Below are 20737 nucleotides of genomic sequence, written 5' to 3'. Positions count from 1 at the left end.
TTATTAAGCAGGAATTAGAAGGATGGGTAGATATTAGCCACTGCTGTTGAGAGGGAAGAGAGCTTGGATCCTTTCCAGTGAGCAACATGAGGCAGTGGGTGGCTGGGAGCATGCATACTTGACCTCAGAATAATATATGATGGGGCTACCACAATTAGTGCCTTTATGCCTGGATATGACCTCAGTCCACCTCTAACACATAAGCAGCCATTGGTATATGGCAATGGGACCTCTATTCTCTTGCTGCACTGCTGTTGGTTGTCGCTGTGTTTTGCCCCTCTGAATGCAGTGAGGCTGGAAGGGAGCACGATATCCTTGAACCTACGGGACCGCCTCTCCTGGTATGTCCCACAGAGGAACTTACGGTCTTCAAACAAAAACATATTGGAGGTCCCAGGCCACAGAGAGGTTAGGCTGACCTCAACTAGAGCCAGGGCTTTTTTGGCTGTGACTCCGATCTGATGGTACGCTCTGTCACAAGAGACTAGGGCCCTGCGGGACCTGACATCTTTCTGCAGGGCCTGCAAGACAGAGCTGTTCCACCAGGCCTTTGGCCAGGGCACAGCCTGACCCCCTCCTTTGGCAATCTTCACAGAACTCTAGCCCAATGGTTGCCATTAATTTGAATTGAATTAATTTTATAATGATATGATTTTAGAATGTTGTATTATTTTATTGTTGTTAGCCGCCCTGAGCCCGGCTTCGGCTGGGGAGGGCGGGATATAAATAAAAAGTTATTATTATTATTATTATCCATGAAACCTCCATAATTTCCATGGTGCATTTTGAAGAGCTGGGAGCAAGATCTTGCCAGGCGCCAGATTACTTCAGTTGCACAAACGGCCACAGATTGCTTGGACAGAAATTTGTGGTGGCTTGGAAGGGCTAACAAAGAGTCCACCAGATGCTTTCCTCCTCCCCAGCCTCACAGGGCTTTAAGAAACGGTAGGGCCATCACTGCATTCGCAGCCCTGCCATGCATGTAAGCTGGAGTAGAAGGGTGGGGTAGGGGTTGAAGGCAGATAGCCATGCCAGCCTGTAGCTGGAGCAGCGATTAGGCCTGTATCAGGCTTAGTGCCAACAGGCCTGCCAACAGGATTTTCTGGGGCCAGTATACTGTACGTAGATCGGGCTCTATGCTGCACTTGCGTAAAACTTGTACAGACTTTGTCCCATGCCTTTTGCAGATGGGGAGGGGGAATGTCCAACCAACAGAATATTCACGTAATTGTAGTTCCATATCTCAAAAGGCATGCTCTGTTTAATATCTACCTGCCACATTAAAAATGAGAGGCTTGCTTTCCCCTAAATCAGCCTTTCTCAACCTGTGGGTCCCCAGATGTTGTTGAACTACAACTCCCATCCATAGCTGTCAACCTTCCCTTTTTTTGGTGGGAAATTCCCTTATTCCAGCGCCGTTTCCCGCTGCTATCCTGGATTGTTAGATATCCCGTAGACTGTCCCCGCGACAGGTGAGGCTGCTGATCCCTTATTTTTGAGGCTGCTGATCCCTTATTTTCAAATCTGAAAGCTGACAGCTATGCTCCCATCATTCCTAGCTAGCAAGGCCAGAGCTCAGGGATGATGGGAGTTGTAGTCCAACAACATCTGGGGACCCACAGGTTGAGAACCGCAACAGAACTTGAGTTTCATGTCTTGTGAATATATAGGAGGGCCCAGCAGTCACCAGCCAGAATAGGATTTCTCTCCCCCTACCCCTGTATATGCAGCCTTGTATATACCAGCTTTCTTGCAGAATGCATCTCTCAGCCAAGCAAGAGAGCAGTGCTCTGCTTTTGGATTTTGCCATGGGGCAGTGAATGCCTCATTCAAGGCATTCTGACTTCCCCCAAATGTCCCTTAGCATTTTCTCACTTCTTCAAACAGACGCATTGCTACCGCCACTGCTTGGTAGGCATGGAAACATCCCACTTCGAGCTGTGGGCTGCCGCACCTACTCATGCAGCAATGTTTCAGCCTTGCTCTGGTCTTGTACACAACCACAGGGGTCAAATTTTGCAGCTCGAATGTGCAATTCTGATCTTCCCAAGATGTGGCCCTGGGCTTGGAGAATTGCAAAAGAAAACAAAAAAAACCATACCACAAACATAGTAAATACTTTAGTAAAAGACAATTAGCATCTGTAATGCAATGTTGTGGTGTGAATGCTTCTGTCCATTCCATCCTCTGCCTGACGTTTTCACTTACCCCACCATTCTTTGGCTGGTGAGCATGCTCATTCTTCTTTAGATTGTTTTGGGTTATTATAGTTGTATTATATATATATATTATTCTTGCAAACTTTGAACTTTCCCTAGGCATGCAGGTGTCTCTGTCTTGTTTATTAGTAGCCTTGTTTTGCCTGCAGTCCTGTTGGCACTCACCAGCTGAGTTTACTGAGCTGTGCACACGCAGCAATTGGTACAGTCTGCGTCCGAGTGATGGCTTTCTATACAGTGACTATGGTAGTGACTGAGAATGCACTGGAAAACCCGTTGGGTGAGACTTTCATTGGGGCAATCTTCATCAAAAAGGAAAAAAAAAGCCCTTGTGAATACCACGACATCTGAAGGAGTTGGCCTTGGCTATCTTTTGGCTTGGTCAGTGTTCAAGTGCTAGAAGACCATGAGGTCCTCATAGTGTGGAAAGAAGGTGAAAGGCAAGGAAGATGTTGGTGATGGAGAAGGGTCTTTACAGATGAAGGATGAGGGAGGAAATGAGAAAGAGGACCACTTGCTGCCTCGTAGAAAGCCAGACAATTGGTCCATGTAGCTCAGTTCTATTAGCCATCTTCTGGAGCTTTCAGACAGGAGTTTTCCCAAGTCTGAACTAGAGTTGTCAGGATTGCAGCTGGGATCTTCTACAAGCAAAGAATAGGCACAACCACTAAGCTATGGCCATTCCCCATACGAGCCATTATAGTGGATAACTGAGATGGTATACTAAGGGGCTAATATACCAAGAGTCCTAGAGCCCACAAGCCAAATATTTACTTCTGCATTAATGCACAGAGTGGGATTGATGGTCCCCTTGTGGGCATATTAATGAGCTCCAGAATCACCTGAGGCTTATGAATCTCACTAGATTGATGCATCTTTGCTTTTCACCTTACAGCTGATGCACGAAAATTATAAGCATGGTCACTTGTGCTTCTGTACATCTATGTGACATGTGAATCTGATTGACGTGATCTGAAGGCTTTGTGTAATACCAATTGAGGAAGTATTGAGTGGTATTAATTGATAAAATTATTATTTGACTATTAATAAACAAGAAAAAAGTGAGTATAGAAAAATCCTTGCTAATGACAGGCTGTCACACTGAGAATTAGGTTTATGCCTCATTAAGCTGCCAAAAATCTGGCGCAGATCTATGTACATTTCAAACATCACTGCATAAACCAGAGAAATCTGGTTTGACAAGGAATTCAGGATAACCATTGCTATGTTTTTATTTTATTTTATTTTATATTGATAACAGTGGGACTTACCTCTGAGTAGACAGTGTAAGGATCCCTTTAAAATAAAAGAATAAACACACCACATGTTTCCTTAAAAAATGGCTGGCTGCTAACACATTGTAGTGAAAGAATTTAAAGTGGATTTGTTACCTTTTCCTGCAAAATTATAGGAAGGGCTTTGTATGCCTTCATTTGGTGCAGGAATTTTATTTTCAGTATAAACAGGACTCTGTTTTTGCACCTACACATACACACCCACCATTTTTAAGTGTTCTCTGAGACGAGGAGGGGAGGAGAAAGGAAAACTGGGACGTTCTGGGATCAAATCAGAAACCGGGATGGCTTCTGTAATTCCGGGACTGTCCCTGGAAAATCTGGACACTTGGAGGTTCTGACTGTGCCTTCAGATCTCAGTAAGAGCAGGATGCAAGAGGGGTGTGCAACTAGCAGGCATTTTATTTATTTTAACTATCATAATGGTCAACAGATTAGTAGCAGGACCGGCCTTTCCATGAGACAGACTGAGGTATCTGCCTCAGGTGGCAAATTCTGAGGGGCAAAAATGTGGCAAGAAATTTTGTGCCGTGTGATCTGCCCTGCAGCCCCCAAGCCAGTTGTTGTTCTAGGGTGTAGTGGAGAACTCTGCTTCATCACCTGTGCTGAAGTAAGATTTGGTGCACAGAATGAGGAACGTGCCTTCCTGCCCTCATTATCTCATTTATAGTATGGCAGCTGTGCAGCACACCCTACTTTTCCAGGTTAAAAGGAATCCTACTCCTGCTCCTCATAATAATAATCTTTTGAATGACTGTAAGCCTCTCTCTCCCTTAGAAGCCTATTGAGGGGGAAATCTCAACATCGACTTTTGTAAATATTCCCTCTGCACTGTAAACTCAAATGTGCTGAACTGTGTCCAGACAAATCACATTTCAGAAGCTGGAGATGGGGAGGGGGGAGACCTATTTAGTCATGTACCCTCCTGGCCTACTCAAAGTTGGATTGTTCCCCGTAGAATATATTCTCTTGAGCAGTCCAGTCGGCTTCGAAAAGGCATCATAGCAAAGGCCCTTCAGTTCTTTGCTTGGAACGGTATCCCACAGCCTCATAAATCTCACAGCCTGACTGGAGATGGAGAAATTACTCCCAAATGGGAGCTCTGCTGCATTTGTTTTGGCCGGATCCCAACTGCAAGGATTATGCAAAAGAAATAAAAGAGATGCTTTTAAATGAAATACTTTTTATAAGAGAAGATCCAAGCGAAGCCTAGCCGTACTCTCTTGAGGAACTCTGTGCATCATTTTATTTTATTTTTTTACGATGCTAATTTGCTCCCCCCCCCCTCCAAAGACTTGCTGACTTGCTAAATCTATGCTTCCTTTGAGACACAGATTGTATGAGGCACCGTTTTCATGTCTGGCATGCAGGATTTAGCTGTACCTGCAGGGCTGAAATCTGTAGAGATAATAAACTTTCTAGTTAGGAAAGCATTTTAGTGTGTTTCCCAGGGGCAATTAGAGTAATGAAACTCATAAATATTCCAGTAACCATTGATTTTGGTACAGTCCTTGAGAACTGACCTCTTCAATGCAGCTTTGCCTCAAATTATTTAACGTGATAAGGATTTTGCCTCAGAGTTGTGCCACCTGGAATAGCATGGAGGCAATTGGCTGAAAGGGCCCCTCTTTCAGAAACTTGCCTAAAGTCTGTGGCAAATACAAATAGGTGAATCCCATCAGTTTTTATTTAATTTTCGTTTGGTTTTACAAAAGTCTGCCTTCTGTCTTCTCTGTTATCTAGGACTTTGCATGCTGGATGACTTTATTCATAAATATGTGTTCCGGGGCAGCCCAGTCATGATTCAGTCAGAACCCAAATCCATTGCTAATTCCAAACATTTCCAAAATTCAGTAGCATCTGCTATTTGCAACTTTCGCCCCCAAATATGGTCAGACCAGAACTTTAGAAGAAGTCTGTAAAATTGCTGGTATGTAATTAGAGTGACAGGGATATGCCGTAGGCGCATGTTGCCCTTTGCTGTTACTCATTATGTATCCTCACATTCCCCAAGCTAGTGCTGGCCAGATGTTTTGGACTACAACTCCCATCATCCCTGATCATTCCTGATGCTGGCAGGGTCTGATAGGAGTTGTAGTCCAACCATGTGGAGGGCACCAGTTTGGAAAAGGCTGCCATAGACAGAAATAGCAGCTGTCTCTCCACCAAGGGTGATGGGTGGTTCAGTCTTTTTGAAGTCCATGCAACTTCTGCACATCTTTGCTCATAAGTCTCTCCTGACCCATTTCCATATTAATCTGTCATCCTCATCCTCATCCTCATCATTATTATTAAAAAACTGCACTAAAATTGCATTCCAATATGTATGCAAAAATGTATTTTCTATCAAAATACGCATTTCAGCATGGATTTTGATACGTTTTGAGCCAAGAACTATGCCACAACACTCATAGAAGTGTGAAATCTGGTGGGTGGCAACACTGCAATCTCCAAATTACTCTGAGATGTTTGGATTAGGTCAGTTAGCACTAGAATTTGCAAAGATTGGATACCTCAAGTATCCCTAATATGTGACCATTCCCCCGCCATAGAAAATGGCCGAAAACAGAAGCATGCAACAATTAACTTAGAGCACGCTTTATCATTTATTTATCAATATGCTTGAATACTGCCTGTTATGTGGGCATTGCACAGTGCTGTACAGTAATATCATAAAGTGCAATGCAAAATATGCAAATGAAATTAAACTCAAGTTGAATGAAGCAATCAGGAAAATTACTTAAAATTCTATAACATCAACATCCAGCAAAGGCCACAGTGAACAAGATAGCCTTTAGGCAAGTGCTGAAATTGTATCCAAGTCAGTCCATGTCCTATTTCTGGGGGTGGTGGGGAGGTCATTCCAGAGTATGGTTGGCATCACAGAAAAGACCCCTTTCCTAGTTGTTCCTAGAGGGATATCTGCAGCTTGTTGCACAGCCAGGAGGACCTCTGATCTTGATCTTAGTGTCCAGGTAGGTCTGTGCAGGCAGCCTTATTATCACCCTCAAATTAAGCTTGTGTTTGTCATCTTGTGCTTTCTCTCCACCATAACCATAATCTCAGTAGCAAGCACTCTGTGTGGATGTACAGACATAACCCCCCCCCAAAAAAAAAAAAAATTACACTAATTGCATGCTGCAAGACAACTCTCCCCTCCCTCACATGCTGTCACATCTTAGAGTTGCCATATGTCAGGGTAAACCCTGACATGTCCTGTTTTGGGGGGCCAACATACTCATCCAGGCGGATTTTTACATTTTAAAGGAAATGTCTGGGTTTGTTGTCTGTGCCATGCCTTTTCCCTGACTAGCAGTGGCTCAAGCTGTCCTCTTTTTATATATGGCAATCCTATCACACATAGACTAGTAAATAAAACCCATTTTGAACTGTTTAGTAAATCCACAACCTTTTAAAAAAACTTACATTAGATTGTCTTCTGTCTTAAGCATGTTTCTTAAGCAAAGTCGAATCGGGAGTTCAAAATATTTTCCCTTTTGCAATACCCAGAAAATAATGCACTTTCAAAGAGTGAGAGGATACTTTTTCCATTTGGCATATTCCCTACAGCTCAGTTTCTTTTGAAGTTGTGAAGTGGTGCTCCCAAAATGAGGATTTAATGAAGAAACCAGTCCTTTCCATTGGGACTGCATGTTGATCAGGTTGTGTCATATAAATGTGCTTTTCTCTCTGGTAAAGAAAGCATGAGGTCACAATGGAAATATCGTGTTTCATCAAAGAATGCCAGGTTTTCTTCGTCCTGAAGTTTATATCAAAACGCCCATCCATGTGCAATACTCATCAGGACTGGAGCCCTACTAGGAACACATACGTAGCCTTATTGTAACTTCAGGTGTTCCCCCCAAAAAAGTGACAGGAGAGGAAATACGTTTCCACTGTTCTGATGTCATGTTAAAAAAGGAAATCGCATGGAGGGTTTATGCAAATTGTTTCTGCAGCTGGAACTGGGACAGTTCCTTCCCCTTCAACTGTATTATTGGGAGTTATGTGGGAAGCATTGTACAACTTCCCTGCAATTCCTTTCCATGATTTCAAACCCATTTTGGGGCAGTCACTTGTATCCAGACTGAGCCTGATGTGTCTTCAAGCCTTGGTGCTTAGCGACGACATTTCTGTGTGTCAGACCTTGAGACCAAAGACTTGCTGCGGATTTTTTTTTGGCACACTACACTGCCACTGAGAAAGCAGGGAAGGCTCCATTCCTGGCAAAAGAAAAAGGCTAAAGCTCATCTAGAATCATAGACATAGAGTTGGAAAGGGACCATGAGGACCATTTAGTGATTCTAGTCCAACTCCCTGCAATGCAGCAATATGCAGGTGTCCCTTATGGCGACTGAGCCTGCAACTTTGGTGCTAACAGCACCATGCTCTAATCAACTGAGCTACCCATGAATGTGTCCAAGGATGTTGGGACCAAGGGAAATGCAAGTTTCCATGGCTCCCAATGTTTCTGAATGCACTAGTCATGGACACAGTCTGAAGTGCTGGAGAGCCACTGCCGTCAGTGTAGACCATGCTGAGCTAAAGGGACCAAGGGTCTGATTCAGTATAAGGAAGCTTCCTGTGACTTTTTATTCAAAGATAACACCATGTTGTTCTCCAGAAGTTGTGGACCCCATCTCCCAACAGCTGCAGCCTTTGTGGTCAACGGTAAGAGATGATGGGAGCTATAGGCTACATCATCACACTGGCCATCCCTGCTTCCAATTCAACCTTGCCTGCAGTGCCTGCTTAGAAATGCAATTTGTTTTAACGGAACATAGCGAGCCAGCGAAAGGAAAGCACATTTATTATTTCCTACCTTCCCGCTAAATGCAAGTAAAAATGTCTTCCAAGGGAACTTTATAATGAAAGTCACAGTGCAAATTAATCTTCAGTTTAGGTGTGAGTTAATTTAGAATATTTGTTAATTAATATAGCATAATAAATACTGAATTAATATAAAAAATATAAACGTTCTAAATGTATTGTTAACTCACACCTGCAGTAAATATGAAAAAAATAAACAACCCTGCTGTAAACAGCTCTGAGCCCACAGGCTGGAGTGGGAAAGAAATCAAATCAATCAAATGAATACTAATTTTATCATGAATAATGAATATGGTCCTATCTCTTTCATATTTCTATCAACCTTGGAAACAGTTTTGGGCCCAGTTGTCACAAACAGCAGATGAGGTGGCAAACTTCATTCCAGACTCCACCTGAATTTCTATGGTTGAATGTTCCCCTCTGCAAAAAAGCTCAACATAGCAACAAAATCCCTGCACATAGACAACTAGAGGTTGGACTAGTTGGAGTAAGGCTAGGCTAGAACAGGTTCCTTTGATGTCTAGTTTTCTATAGGCAGAGGCAGATTCAGGGGAGCACAACTGGTTTGGTCACACCAGGAGCAGAGCATTGGAGGTGCCGCAAGTGTTGCGTGGTTAGTTCCCGCCTCACCCCAGTAGAAATAAAGACACGAGACACCATTATTAAGGTTAATGAGCTAAAATTGGCCACAACTTTATTGATTACAGGTGATGAGTGGTATTGGCTTAGGCTTTGGTTCTAATCTAATCAACTATCCAGCTTCAGTCTGTCTTCCTGAAGGCCGGGAAGGGTTAACCACCAGTAGGGGGAGTCCTGCTGATGCACATCACCTAGGCAATCCCCCGGGGTCACCACTCGGGGGCATGCCTTGGGCCCTGGCCTCCATAGGCTTCAGACGGGACCATGCCCCCCGGAGTCCTTTACCGGACTACCCTTCAATAACCGGGGGAGGTGATGGCGCTTCCTCCCTCCCCCATTCATCTATATAACAATACCCTGACCAATGCCTAACCGCCACTCGAGCAAAGCTCACCGCCAATACCCTCAGACCTGTAACCAATGCCTAATCCCCACAGAAATGTCCGCCAGCCAAACATCGTTCCCCTCATTGGAAAGATGTACGCCATCCCCACATTAGAGGGCCACCCTGCTGAATTGAATGTTGGGGTGGTCAATGAAATTTGAAACCCCAAGATCTTCCACTGTAGGCAGCATTCATTCATCTAGCTTATGAATTCCAGCATGTGAGTCCTCCCACTTACAGCTAAATATGTTTACCATCTCATCTGCTGAGCCTCGGAATATGTGTGTGACATTTCAGAAGGTAGCTGCAAGCAGTGATCAACCATGGAGCTACTTGATCCTTGGAATGTGCTCCTGCTGTTCCTCTGCCCTTCCTTAAACAGTGGGGCAGTTTGGCTGCATCAGTTCTCTTTCATTTGGAGCTGGGAAACCACAGAGTGCATAGTCTCCTTATCAAAGAAGAAAAACAAAAACAGCCTCTTTATTTAAAGATGTACAGGATGAGAAGGAATGGGAAGAGTGAAGCTGCCCGCCTGGGCAGATTTCAAAGTAATTCCCATAAAAGTCTCAGTAGAGGTCTCAGAGTTCAGAAATGCAAACAAAAACTGTCTTCTGCACACACACACACACACACACACACACACACACACTTTCTCTCTCTCAAAAGCAAACTGCCTGTCATCCAGGAGTCAATTTCAGGACAGTATATGAAGAAATTAAAAATTACAAAAGCATTACGACATAAAGGTAAAGGTAAAGGTACCCCTGCCCGTACGGGCCAGTCTTGACAGACTCTGGGGTTGTGCGCCCATCTCACTTAAGAGGCCAGGGGCCAGCGATGTCCGGAGACACTTCCGGGTCACGTGGCCAGCGTGACATCGCTGCTCTGGCCAGAGCCAGAGCCAGAGCCAGAGCCGCACACGGAAACGCCGTTTACCTTCCCGCTGGTAAGCGGTCCCTATTTATCTACTTGCACCCGGAGGTGCTTTCGAACTGCTAGGTTGGCAGGCGTTGGGACCGAGCAGCGGGAGCGCACCCCGCCGCAGGGATTTGAACCGCCGACCTTTCGATCGGCAAGCCCTAGGCGCTGAGGCTTTAACCCACAGCGCCACCTGCGTCCCATATTACGACATAAGCTATAATATAAAGCCAATGGATTGCTTTCAAACAATTTCTACTCACAGTAATAAGTGGACCTAAGTTAGCCATATTTCCACGAGTTTGTTCTGCAACCCTGTCTGCACTATAAAGTTAAAGCAGAATCATACCACTTCAAACAGTCATGGCTTCCCCCAAAAAATCTTGGGAAGTTTAATTTGTTAGAGTGCTGAGAGTTCTTAGGAGAGTCCCATTCCCTTCCTAGAGCTACAATTCCCAGAGTGGTTAACAGTCAGTCCTTCTTTCCATGGAATTCTGGGTACTGTAGCTCTATGAGGCAAAGAGGGGCAAAGAGAAGCCGATCAGGACAAATTCCTCAAGCATCCCTAGTTAAGATATTATTATTATTATTATTATTATTATTATTAGTTATGGCAATTGCTTTTGCAAGGTGTGAAATAACAATAACCACACATCATATCTTCCTTTCTCTTCTACCGGCATTAATTCAGAAATGTGAAGGAGAATTAACATGTTGATGACCTATAAGCTTTCTCTTAGGGCTTCTCTCTTGCCTGTACTCTCTCCCCCCGCCCCCCGCCCCGTATAATTTCAATCCATCTTGCATTAGTTATTGACAACATTTTTAGACCACCCATTAACAAAACCTTATCCAGGTGGTGCAGAGAACTATTTTTTAAATAAAACACACACCCCATAAAATATAAAATACATGGACATAAAAAAAAGAACTTTGACATCAAATCAGAAACAAATGTGGCTCCCATTCCCTGGGCTAGGAAGCAGTTGTTGCCTGCTGAATTCTGCTATACAGAATCACAGTGCAGCAGCCAGCTTAAAGTGCAAGCAGAGGGTGTTGAGGGGAGCCCAGTGTCGGACATGTGAAAGTTTGATCCAAGGCCCTTGCTTCTGAGAGATTGCTGTGGTATTTGTGTCACCATCTTGGCTATAGGATTAGCCATTTCCCTTAACATAGTGTAATGCTGCATAGAAATCCTCCTAAGGCTGTAGTCCTTTGCCTGAGCAAAAGATTACCTGAGTGGTCTGCCTCTTGAATAACCTGTAACTACTCATTCTTAACATTTGCAGATGAACGGCTTGGATTCCCCGCCCCCAACTCTCTTGACTCATCCTTGACACCTTTACATTGTTGCTCAAGAGATCTTCACTGCTGACGCTTCACCGTAGACCTTCCCTTTGTCCCTGATGTGCACTTTTAATAGTTGTGTAGAAGAGAGAATTTCTACAGGTGTTGCTGTAACTCAGTCATATAAGCTTTCTTTCTTCTTCTTCTTCTACACAGCTATTGAAGGTGAAAGAGACCTGTCTTCTAGGGTTGAGATGATGGTTGTCTGAAAATATAGCTCAAGTGATGGCTTCTCAGCCTTTTGGCTAAGATAATGCAAAAATATTACCTGTGTTAATTGTTTAAGTGATTCTCTCTGGGCAGGAACAGAATTTGGATTTATGGGGGGTGAGGAGAGGACTTTGGAATTAAGAAGATGGTGACTGGGCCACAGGAATGGGGCCCTGTTGTTGGCACTGCTGCCACCTCTGGTGGTGATGGCATAAAGTTGAAGTTAAAAGTTTGGTTTTTAAAAATGAACAAATAAACTAACTCTGCTACCACCCCCTGTTCAAATGGGAGAAATGCCCCACCCCAAATTTGGAGCCTACACATGGATCATGTTATTCAGAAGGCCATTTGATTATTGCCATACCGGCCATAAATTTTGCTACTTCTGTGAGAATTGAGTGGGAACTAGTAGTGGCTTCCTTGTGTCCAAATATTTTTCAATGGGACTATCTTCCACAAAGGAAGCAATGTTCTGGAATTGACAAAGTGCAGGATGTCTATCTTACCTAGCACAGGTGAATCGGAACATCATTCTCTCAGATAGTGAACTCAAGCGGTGAATGCCGAAAGGATTGGGGACAAAATGGGGCCCCTGTGAAACAAAAGAGAGGTATGCTGTGAGAAATCCTGAGCTTTGCAGAAGTACATTTTGTTAAACAAAAAAAAAAATCTTAGGGAGCAATGCCCCCCCCCCCGGAAAATAACAAAAAACAACAAATCCCAAGTAAGTAAGATGGTTGAGTGTCAATTGAAAAAGAAAACTGGAAATGGAGACGTGTGAAATGGAATGTTTTCCTTTAGGCCTCCACAACTGATAGTGCAGTGGTACCTCTGGTTACATACTTAATTCATTCCGGAGGTCCATTCTTAACCTGAAACTGTTCTTAACCTGAAGCACCACTTTAGCTAATGGGGCCTCCCGCAGCTGCCACGCCACCGGAGCACGATTTATGTTCTCATCCTGAAGCAAAGTTCTTAACCTGGGGTATTATTTCTGGGTTAGCGGAATCTGTAACCTGAAGCGTATGTAACATGAAGTGTATGTAACCCAAGGTACCACTGTACCTTGGAGACAAAAGTGGGTGGCAGAGAGGTGCCACTCACTTGATCTCTGGTTGCTTCCATTTCTGCTGCAGGCTGGGAAGTGGTGGGTATGTTGTTGGTGCAATGCAAATGCACTGGCAGAGCCGATCCAGTTCTCCCACTGGTGTGTTTGCACTGCACTGACCTTGCTGCTGCTGCTGCTGCTGCTCCTCTTCCAACCAGATATACAGAGGCTTGGAAAGCACAGCTGACTTACTCCATCATCTGCTGCTGCCTTGTTGGCAAGAATCCTGAGCAGAAACACTCCTGTTAGGGGTTGAGCATACATTTTGTTGTTGTTAGATTTGTAACCAACATTAGTGATCCTGAAAATATCTTATGTGAACGGCAGTTATTACTTTTGTACAGATGAGAATGTGAATCTTGATGAATCATGGCATTCCTAATAATGCCCATTGAGTTCACAAACACTTTCTTTTGACCAAAATCCAACGTGCTAGACATTGGACCACATTGAACATCCATTAAACCGTGATGGCTTTGCCCCAATATCCTGAGATATTAGATTTCAGCAGCCCACTGAATTCTTTCCTAAAAGTGTTTACCAAGGACCGCTACACACATTCAGAATAATGTGAAATGGAAGGAAAATTACAGCCACATTTTATCACGAGGATTTTATATTTCTGCTCCGTGAATAGAATGTGCAACCAAAATGCAGCCTTGTTTTAGTGACCTTACATTTTGTTGAAATGTCAAAGGCAACATCCTAGAAGAACTAAAATATTTTCCAGTTGATCGTGTATGATGCAATTCAACCCGCTAAATATACTTGCTTTTTATATGTGCCTTTGCAGTTTCTCATTCATGAATGACGGGCTTTTCAAACTGTGCCTTTGGCAATGCTTAGCATAAATATCAATTTACTCACTGTCTGTGTGCCTTTTTTAAAAAAAAAAAATTCTAGCATACTTGGCACAGTTTTTTTGATTCAGTCAATGTTTCTGTTTGTTTTGTGGTCTCTGAAGAACTTTTTCTAACCTGCCCTTAGCTATTGAATTAGCCACAGGATTGGCACAGTCCAGAGCAGGCACTAATTTTGCTGTCAGACTGATCCTATCATTATTTTTAACTAAATAGAAATATTATTAAATGGTATGCAGTCCTATTTTAAATGCTGGGTAACTGATCGGCTGAGTGCTAGAAATAAATAATAATGCTTGTCACTTAGCTCAATGGTACAGTCCCTGCTTTGCAAGCATGCAGAAGATTGTGAGTTCAATACCTGCCATCTCCCGTAAAATACATACATGGGGGAAAAATCAAGTGATGGGATAGATCTCTGTCTGGAACCTTGAAGAAATGCAACTAGTCAAGATAGAGAACAATACTGGCCTTGGACAAACAGCTAGACCTGATACAAGGCAACTTCTAACGTAATTGTGGGATATCCAGCCTCATATAACCAACATGCTTAAGTCTAATTAATGCATGGAAGGGGTTAAGACCATAGAGTGGGCTGTCCTGCCAGGCTTAGCTACAGTAGGCCATTCCCCCTCACTTTTGGAAGAAGGCCTTTGTTCTTCCATTCCACCATGTGAACTCCTGCAAATAAGGAGGTCTGGTCTAGTTGTTCCAAGCTCAGGCCCTGCGTCTTACAACCCATCTTTGTATTTCTATACAAATAATTTAAAATTTAGGAACATTTAGTTCCGGGTTAGCGCCTCAGGTAATGGTGGAATTCCTCTGATCGGGAGGAATTTGCTTCGTAGGAATCCGGGTCTGGCCGCCACGGCGAAGGCGGAGACCCACTAGAAATCACAGACGGGTGAAGCCTGTGAACGTGGGATTCGGCTGGCACCTTTTGCACCTCCCCTACTCACGGGGAAACCCGGTTTCGGGGATCCGGAGCGACGTGGGGTGAGTGGCGCGGTGCTTTGAATTGACTGCTTCTTCCACGGAGCGAAGCCGCATAGCTGTTGCCGGAGAGCGCTGACTTTTTCCTGTGGACAATTTGATCTTAAAGCAACTACCCGTGAGTAGAGCGGATAATTGGATTTTTAAACATCTTAATTTGGTGCCGAAACGGGGAGGTCTAAAACAGGAAGTCCACCTTCCCCTTTTGTAAATAGATTGAAGCAATGAGGATGCAAGCTGAAGTCTCGGAAAGCCTATTGTAAAGGACTAAATTTCCATCAGTAAAAAATACTAAACCCCCCTTGGTGGCAGAAGAAGAGGGGGGAAAGTTTTGGACTGAGTATACCTGCAGGAGAGAGTGAACAGAGTTAATATACCACCGCTCCGATCCTGGAAACGGGCTGCCAACAGGACTGACCGTGATTAGAACGTTCACTGACAGTTAGTTAAATAAGAGGAATACATTGTTTCCATGGTCTCCATCTGCGTTTAAAAAGGAGTAAAAGTAACAGAAAATTGAAACTAACTTTATTGTTTGAATTGAGTTTAAAAGGACTAATACAAATAGAAACTGTTTCCCTCTAGAGGAAGCTTTTGAAACTGTCACAAGAGTTGAGCTGGGGGAATTTCCAGCTGCAAGATAAAAACCTGTGAGATTCTGGGGACCTTGAATCAGTTAAGAATGTTGACAGAAGAGGCCTTAGTGGTTGTATTATGTAAGATAAGTGACTCACTGGAACAGCTTCACAAAAAGGTGGATGTGGTAACTACCAAAATTGACAATTTGGGACAAAAAGTGAACACCAATATAGAAACTATTCAGAAACTGACACAGGAATCTACTTTGACATGGCAAACTGCGGAGAAGGCTAGGGAGAAAGTTATTGCCGTTGAACCTAAAGTAACACAATTGGAGAGAGAGAGAGAGTCCCAGCCTTACAGATGCAATTTGATGACCAAAAGTTGATGCCTGCTATGATTGAATTTAAAGAAAATCAGATTTCGAGCATCAGAGCCCTACCTGAACTGGAGAAGGAAAGTTTGATAGATTTCCTTACACAGGAATTTGATGACTTTTGGGACCGGGACTTGGGTCAAGAAGAGATTAAAACTGTGAGGGCTCTCGGACTTGGAAGAGGAGGGAAAAAAGAGAAGAACAAAATAAGAGACTGTAGGAAATACCAGAGGAACTTAGAAGAACAACAGTCAAGAGTGGAAATTTTGAAAGATGTCCTGAAATACCTTTCGGATCTTAGATTTAACAACGGAAATTTGGTTGCCCTGTCGAGAAGGAATAAAATCATCTTTAGGTGGGAGTTTCCCCGAGATCTACTCTTTAGCCTCAAAGGAAGGAAAATGAAAATAAGATCAGTGGAAGACAAAGTAAAGTTCATGTATAAATATGAAGAAGACTCGCAGAAGGGACTTGGAAAAGAGTTAAGAGCATCGGACAGAAGATCACTAGGTTGATGGACTATAGGGAATTGGTGGATATGACTGGCAGAATCTGGGACCAGGGAGAAGAGTCGGTGGAAGAAGATTGGAAAAAGTTTAAAGACTATTTCTAAAAATATTGTAAAATTAATGAGTGTTAGAAAAATGTTGGAAAGGAGCTATATGGCTTTAGTAGAAATGTTACAAGGAATTAAGTACAAATAGATTATTAGAGTATTAAAGGGATAATAAAGTTAAAATATGTTAAGACAATTATATATTAAAGGGAAAAATAAGGTTAGAATATGTTAAGATAAATTACAGGACAGAAAACAGAGGAAGATGGAAAGGAATTGCTGAAACAGTTAATTAAAGTGGAATACAAAAAGGGAGGTGTGAGGAGGTCGCTGAAACAAGTAAATGAAAGTTAAGATACTGAACTTATTAGATGTGTTTTAAATTGTGTTTGTTTGGTTTTGTTAATTTAATGTTTGGGGTTGGTGTTGTGTGGTGTTTTTGTTTTTGTATTGCATTGTTTTGTTTTGTTGAATTCTTTGTCTTTCTTTTGCAGTTTTTAAAATGTTAATAAATATTATTTTAAAAAAAAGAATTTAGGAACATTTATAAAAAGATAATTAAAAAGCAATGTATCAAAAGAGAAAAGGAATAAAGAAAAAGAAAATATGTTTAAAAATACAATCCTTACAAAATGCATTTGTATAGAAAAGAGAGAGAAAGAGAGACCCATTATCACATTTATTTCTCCCAGTTACCCACCCTGAGAGATAGCTGAGGGAGGTGATTTTAACCAGGTGTTTCCATGCACAACATCCACATTCTTAGCTGCTGCATTTCAGCAGCTCTGAAATTCAGAGGAATTACTCTGAAACACAAACCTTGTTTAAATGTCCAGCTACTGCCATCCCCCGCCACCGGGGGTGATGTTTTGGGATGCCTGGTGCTAAGGCCAAACCTCTGCCCTCTATTTTGTTTTAAGCTGGGACATTTTTAAGAAGGGCACCAGCAAGACTAGTCAAAATCTGGACAGATTGCAATCTAAGCCTTTCAGTAGAAAGCCTTTACAATTTGATTGCATAATTTAGAATATCTGACCCCGGCCATAAAAAAGTACTATATCTGTCACACTTAAATGCTTTTCTCCATCATAGAACGATTGTAGTGTACTCAATGTAGTTTTCGTCAGTGACAAATTTTCATTCATTTTTGTTTGTTTGCCCAGAGAAGCACATGAATGCATGCAATTGAACCTCTTTGGCTGACTAGTCAGAGGAGACAGACATTGAGGTGTTACATTCCTCTGCACACACAACCTATTTGTTCTCTATCAATAGAGCTTTCAGAGAGGCTGCGACACAAGAGGAACTATTTCTTATGGAGTTGTGCTTTTCAAAAATCACCTTCAGGGAAATGTGCCGTGTGTAAAGATGTCTCCTTTGCATATTTTAATTTGACACTGAAACTCTCGGACCTATGCATTATAAATTGTTAAGTACCATTGAAGAACTTGGTGGGGAAAGATGCATGTTCCTCTTTTGATTTTATTTAGGGTTGATAGATTCTGATTTCATTACATCTTGACTTGGTTGATGGTTGGCAGGTTTTGGCCAGTTTTATAATATCTGTGGGCCCATGTAGCTTTAGCTGCCTGTTCCTTGGTACCATAAAAAAGGTGACAAGTCTTTTTGGGCTAGACTTCAGACTCTATAGGCAGGCTTGTGATAGTATTCAGGCCCCAGGGTAAATGCCACAACTACCACCCTCATTATAGCTATAATCATCTTATAGCTACAACTGCTCAACATTTATTATATACTAGCAAGACAGGGCATGCCAAAATTTCTCAGCAAGGCTTCTGTGCCTTTAACACTATAGCAGCAGGCAGAAATTCCACAGGCAAATGATTTCATAGAATCATAGGCTTGTCGAGTTTGAAGGGCCCTGAGGGAAACAATAAGCTGCTGTACACATGAATGCTGCTTCTGTGCTGAATGGTCGCTCACCTGAGTTGCAGGTGGACTTTGGCTGCAGCCCAGCCCAGCTTTCCCCATCGGGGCACAGAATAGACCATTTCCCCTTGTGGTTGGTCATTGGAATCCTTTTCAACCAGCCGTGGAGGCTTGTGGGATTGCCCACCAAAGCTTTTATTTAAAACCAGCCAATCATGGCAGTTTAAATGGGCGGGGCAAGAGTGGCAGACTGGAATGGAGACATCTTCACTCTAGTCTGCCTCCAGAATATTGTGTGGTTATCTCACCTAAGATTCCCAACTGTACAGTATTCCAGCCATGCAAAAATCAAGAGATTTCTATGCATGCACATATCTCCATCCAAGCTGATTTATGCCTAAAGCACATTCTCAATTGACAGAGTGCAATCGTGAGGCCAAGATCTGTCAACTTTTGATGAACTTAATGTGCTATCCCTAGAAGATGATCCTAAATCAGATGAACTCGTGGAGATTAAAGGGTGAAGCAAGTGAGCGCAATCCCCAATCCACACGTCAGGTCTACATGAATGAAAAAGTGACCAGGGCTTATGTTCATTTCTAATTTTGTGGACATATTTTGTGGATAAGTGGGTGGTTTTGTTTCAGAGTGTGGCATTCCATTTTGATAATAGTGACAGGGTATTCACTGTTGGACGTCAACATGGTTTTAAAAAGCATTCTGTATTTGAATAAAATTAAATCAGTTTCACACACATACATACACATCTGTGAGCCTTCCTAATGTTTTGCTCACATAAATGTTTACTTATGCAGCATTTATTTAAAATGCAGCTTCATAATTAAGTCTGGGGAAAGTGTTCTGTTTTATTTTTGCCTGGGAATTAACAATATGCGCATTAGAGTAAAATTGCTGAATTATTGAAAAATAATCCATATTTTCTTTTTAGAAATGCAAGCTTTCTTACATAGTCACTGCATTTTATGAAAAAGCAAGAGATATTGACATAGTGCATTTTAAACATTTGCCCTCCAGGGTTAACTAAGGCTCTCTATCTGTGCTCACTGACCCCCCACCCCTTCCACTGAGTCCCCATCACATGTTGGAGGGACAATTTCTGAAGTTGAGAAGCCATGGTGGAGGCTCCTCGCTTCATTCTGAAACCTGATCACACAGAGTTCTGAACGAGACAAGGAGCCGTCATGGGTACAGGAGACTCCCATCTTCAGATGTTCCCCTTCCAAAATATGGGAAGGTGCAGTGGAGGGAGTGGTGCCAGGCCAGCAAACCTAGGGTTGCCATATGTCCTGAATTTTCTGGACATTCCCAGGATCCAGCCATTGGAAACAACATCTAGGCATCAACAACTGTGGGCAAAAGCTCAACAACTTTAGGCCAAAAAAGTTTGTTTCCAGATTTTTGGTTTTTGAAATACGGCAACCCTAAGCAAATCTGATCTGTTCTCCCTCTTCTTGTGATTCAATAGCATGACACTCAGTTATTATGTGTGTGAGGATTCACACTGCAATCCTCTACCTGCAGTCTGAAGTGATTTTCTGCCATCTCCCTTATTACACCCAATTTAAGTCTTCTCAACATGCATCATGAATTGAAACATCTCACTTGGTCCACTCTCCCTTTCGCCTGCACTGCTAGCATGTCAGATAACTTTGTTGGTATGCTAGCACTGCATGTTTAGAGGCTGCTATTCCGATTTAAATGTTTGCCCTCCCCGATGAGTAATGATTTGTCTGTTGCATATCCAGCAACATTTTTATTGACCCTTCTTAGTGGTGGGAACTGAAGGACATTCTTGACAATATGTTTCTTACAGGTAGTCAATAGGACCTGCCAGCTAACTAACACCAGTAAAGAAACATAAGAAAAACATTTCCATGCATTATCACAGGTGTTCTATGTAACTAAATATCAGCCAATTCTAAACCAGGTCATAAACCACCATCCTTTGGTTGCATTCCTGTAAAAGCAAGACTTTTTTTTCGCATCTGGAACTTGCCGGAACTCAGATCCAGCACCTCTCAGGTGTGCGCCATTGCCATTCTAAGAGGTGTTCATGGTGAGTTCCGGCACCTCTTTTTCTAGAAAAATTAGCACTGGTAAAAGATAACATTTTAATGCAACTATTCCTTGCTTTTTCATTACCTTCATGTTTATTTTATATAGATCTGAAAGAAAATAAGGAGATCTTGCTAATAGAAGTTTGGTGCTTTACTTCTCTTAACTTTTTCTTCCAAGTGAGTAAAAGAGCTTTCCATGACTGCTAATATAGTTTGCGGCCACTAACACAGCCACGCCTGGTATGTTTCCTTTCACAATTTAGTATGGAACTGAAGATTTAATTGAATATGACTATGACTATGGAGATCCAGATTATAAAGATTATAAAGACCTTGACTCTGTAACAGAGGGACCCCCACTGTACGACGAGATTGTCACACAGACTGAGGTAACGGCATGTGCTGTGTGTGTTGCGTGACGTCCCTGTCATCTCCCTTGTGGTCTTGTCATGTG

The 20737-nt window shown here is 42.6% G+C and overlaps 1 protein-coding gene across 4 annotated transcripts in view; it reads left to right on the top strand.

Moving 5' to 3' along the window:
- Nucleotides 1–20737, top strand: part of COL11A1 (collagen type XI alpha 1 chain) — a 270407-nt gene that overhangs the window by 81762 nt on the left and 167908 nt on the right. For 2 of the 4 annotated variants that reach the window (XM_079981010.1, XM_079981012.1), the window contains exon 6: nucleotides 20547–20672. The exons of the other annotated variants lie outside the window; for them this stretch is intronic. In XM_079981010.1, coding sequence (XP_079837136.1) covers nucleotides 20547–20672 — 126 coding nt within the window. The remainder of the gene's footprint in view (nucleotides 1–20546; nucleotides 20673–20737) is intronic. 4 annotated transcript variants of the gene reach the window in all.

This window comes from Podarcis cretensis, assembly GCF_951804945.1.
Source record: "Podarcis cretensis genome assembly, chromosome: 6".
Lineage (NCBI taxonomy): Eukaryota > Metazoa > Chordata > Lepidosauria > Squamata > Lacertidae > Podarcis > Podarcis cretensis.
Note: the sequence above shows the minus strand (reverse complement) of the source record. Positions and strands in the feature narration are given on the sequence as shown.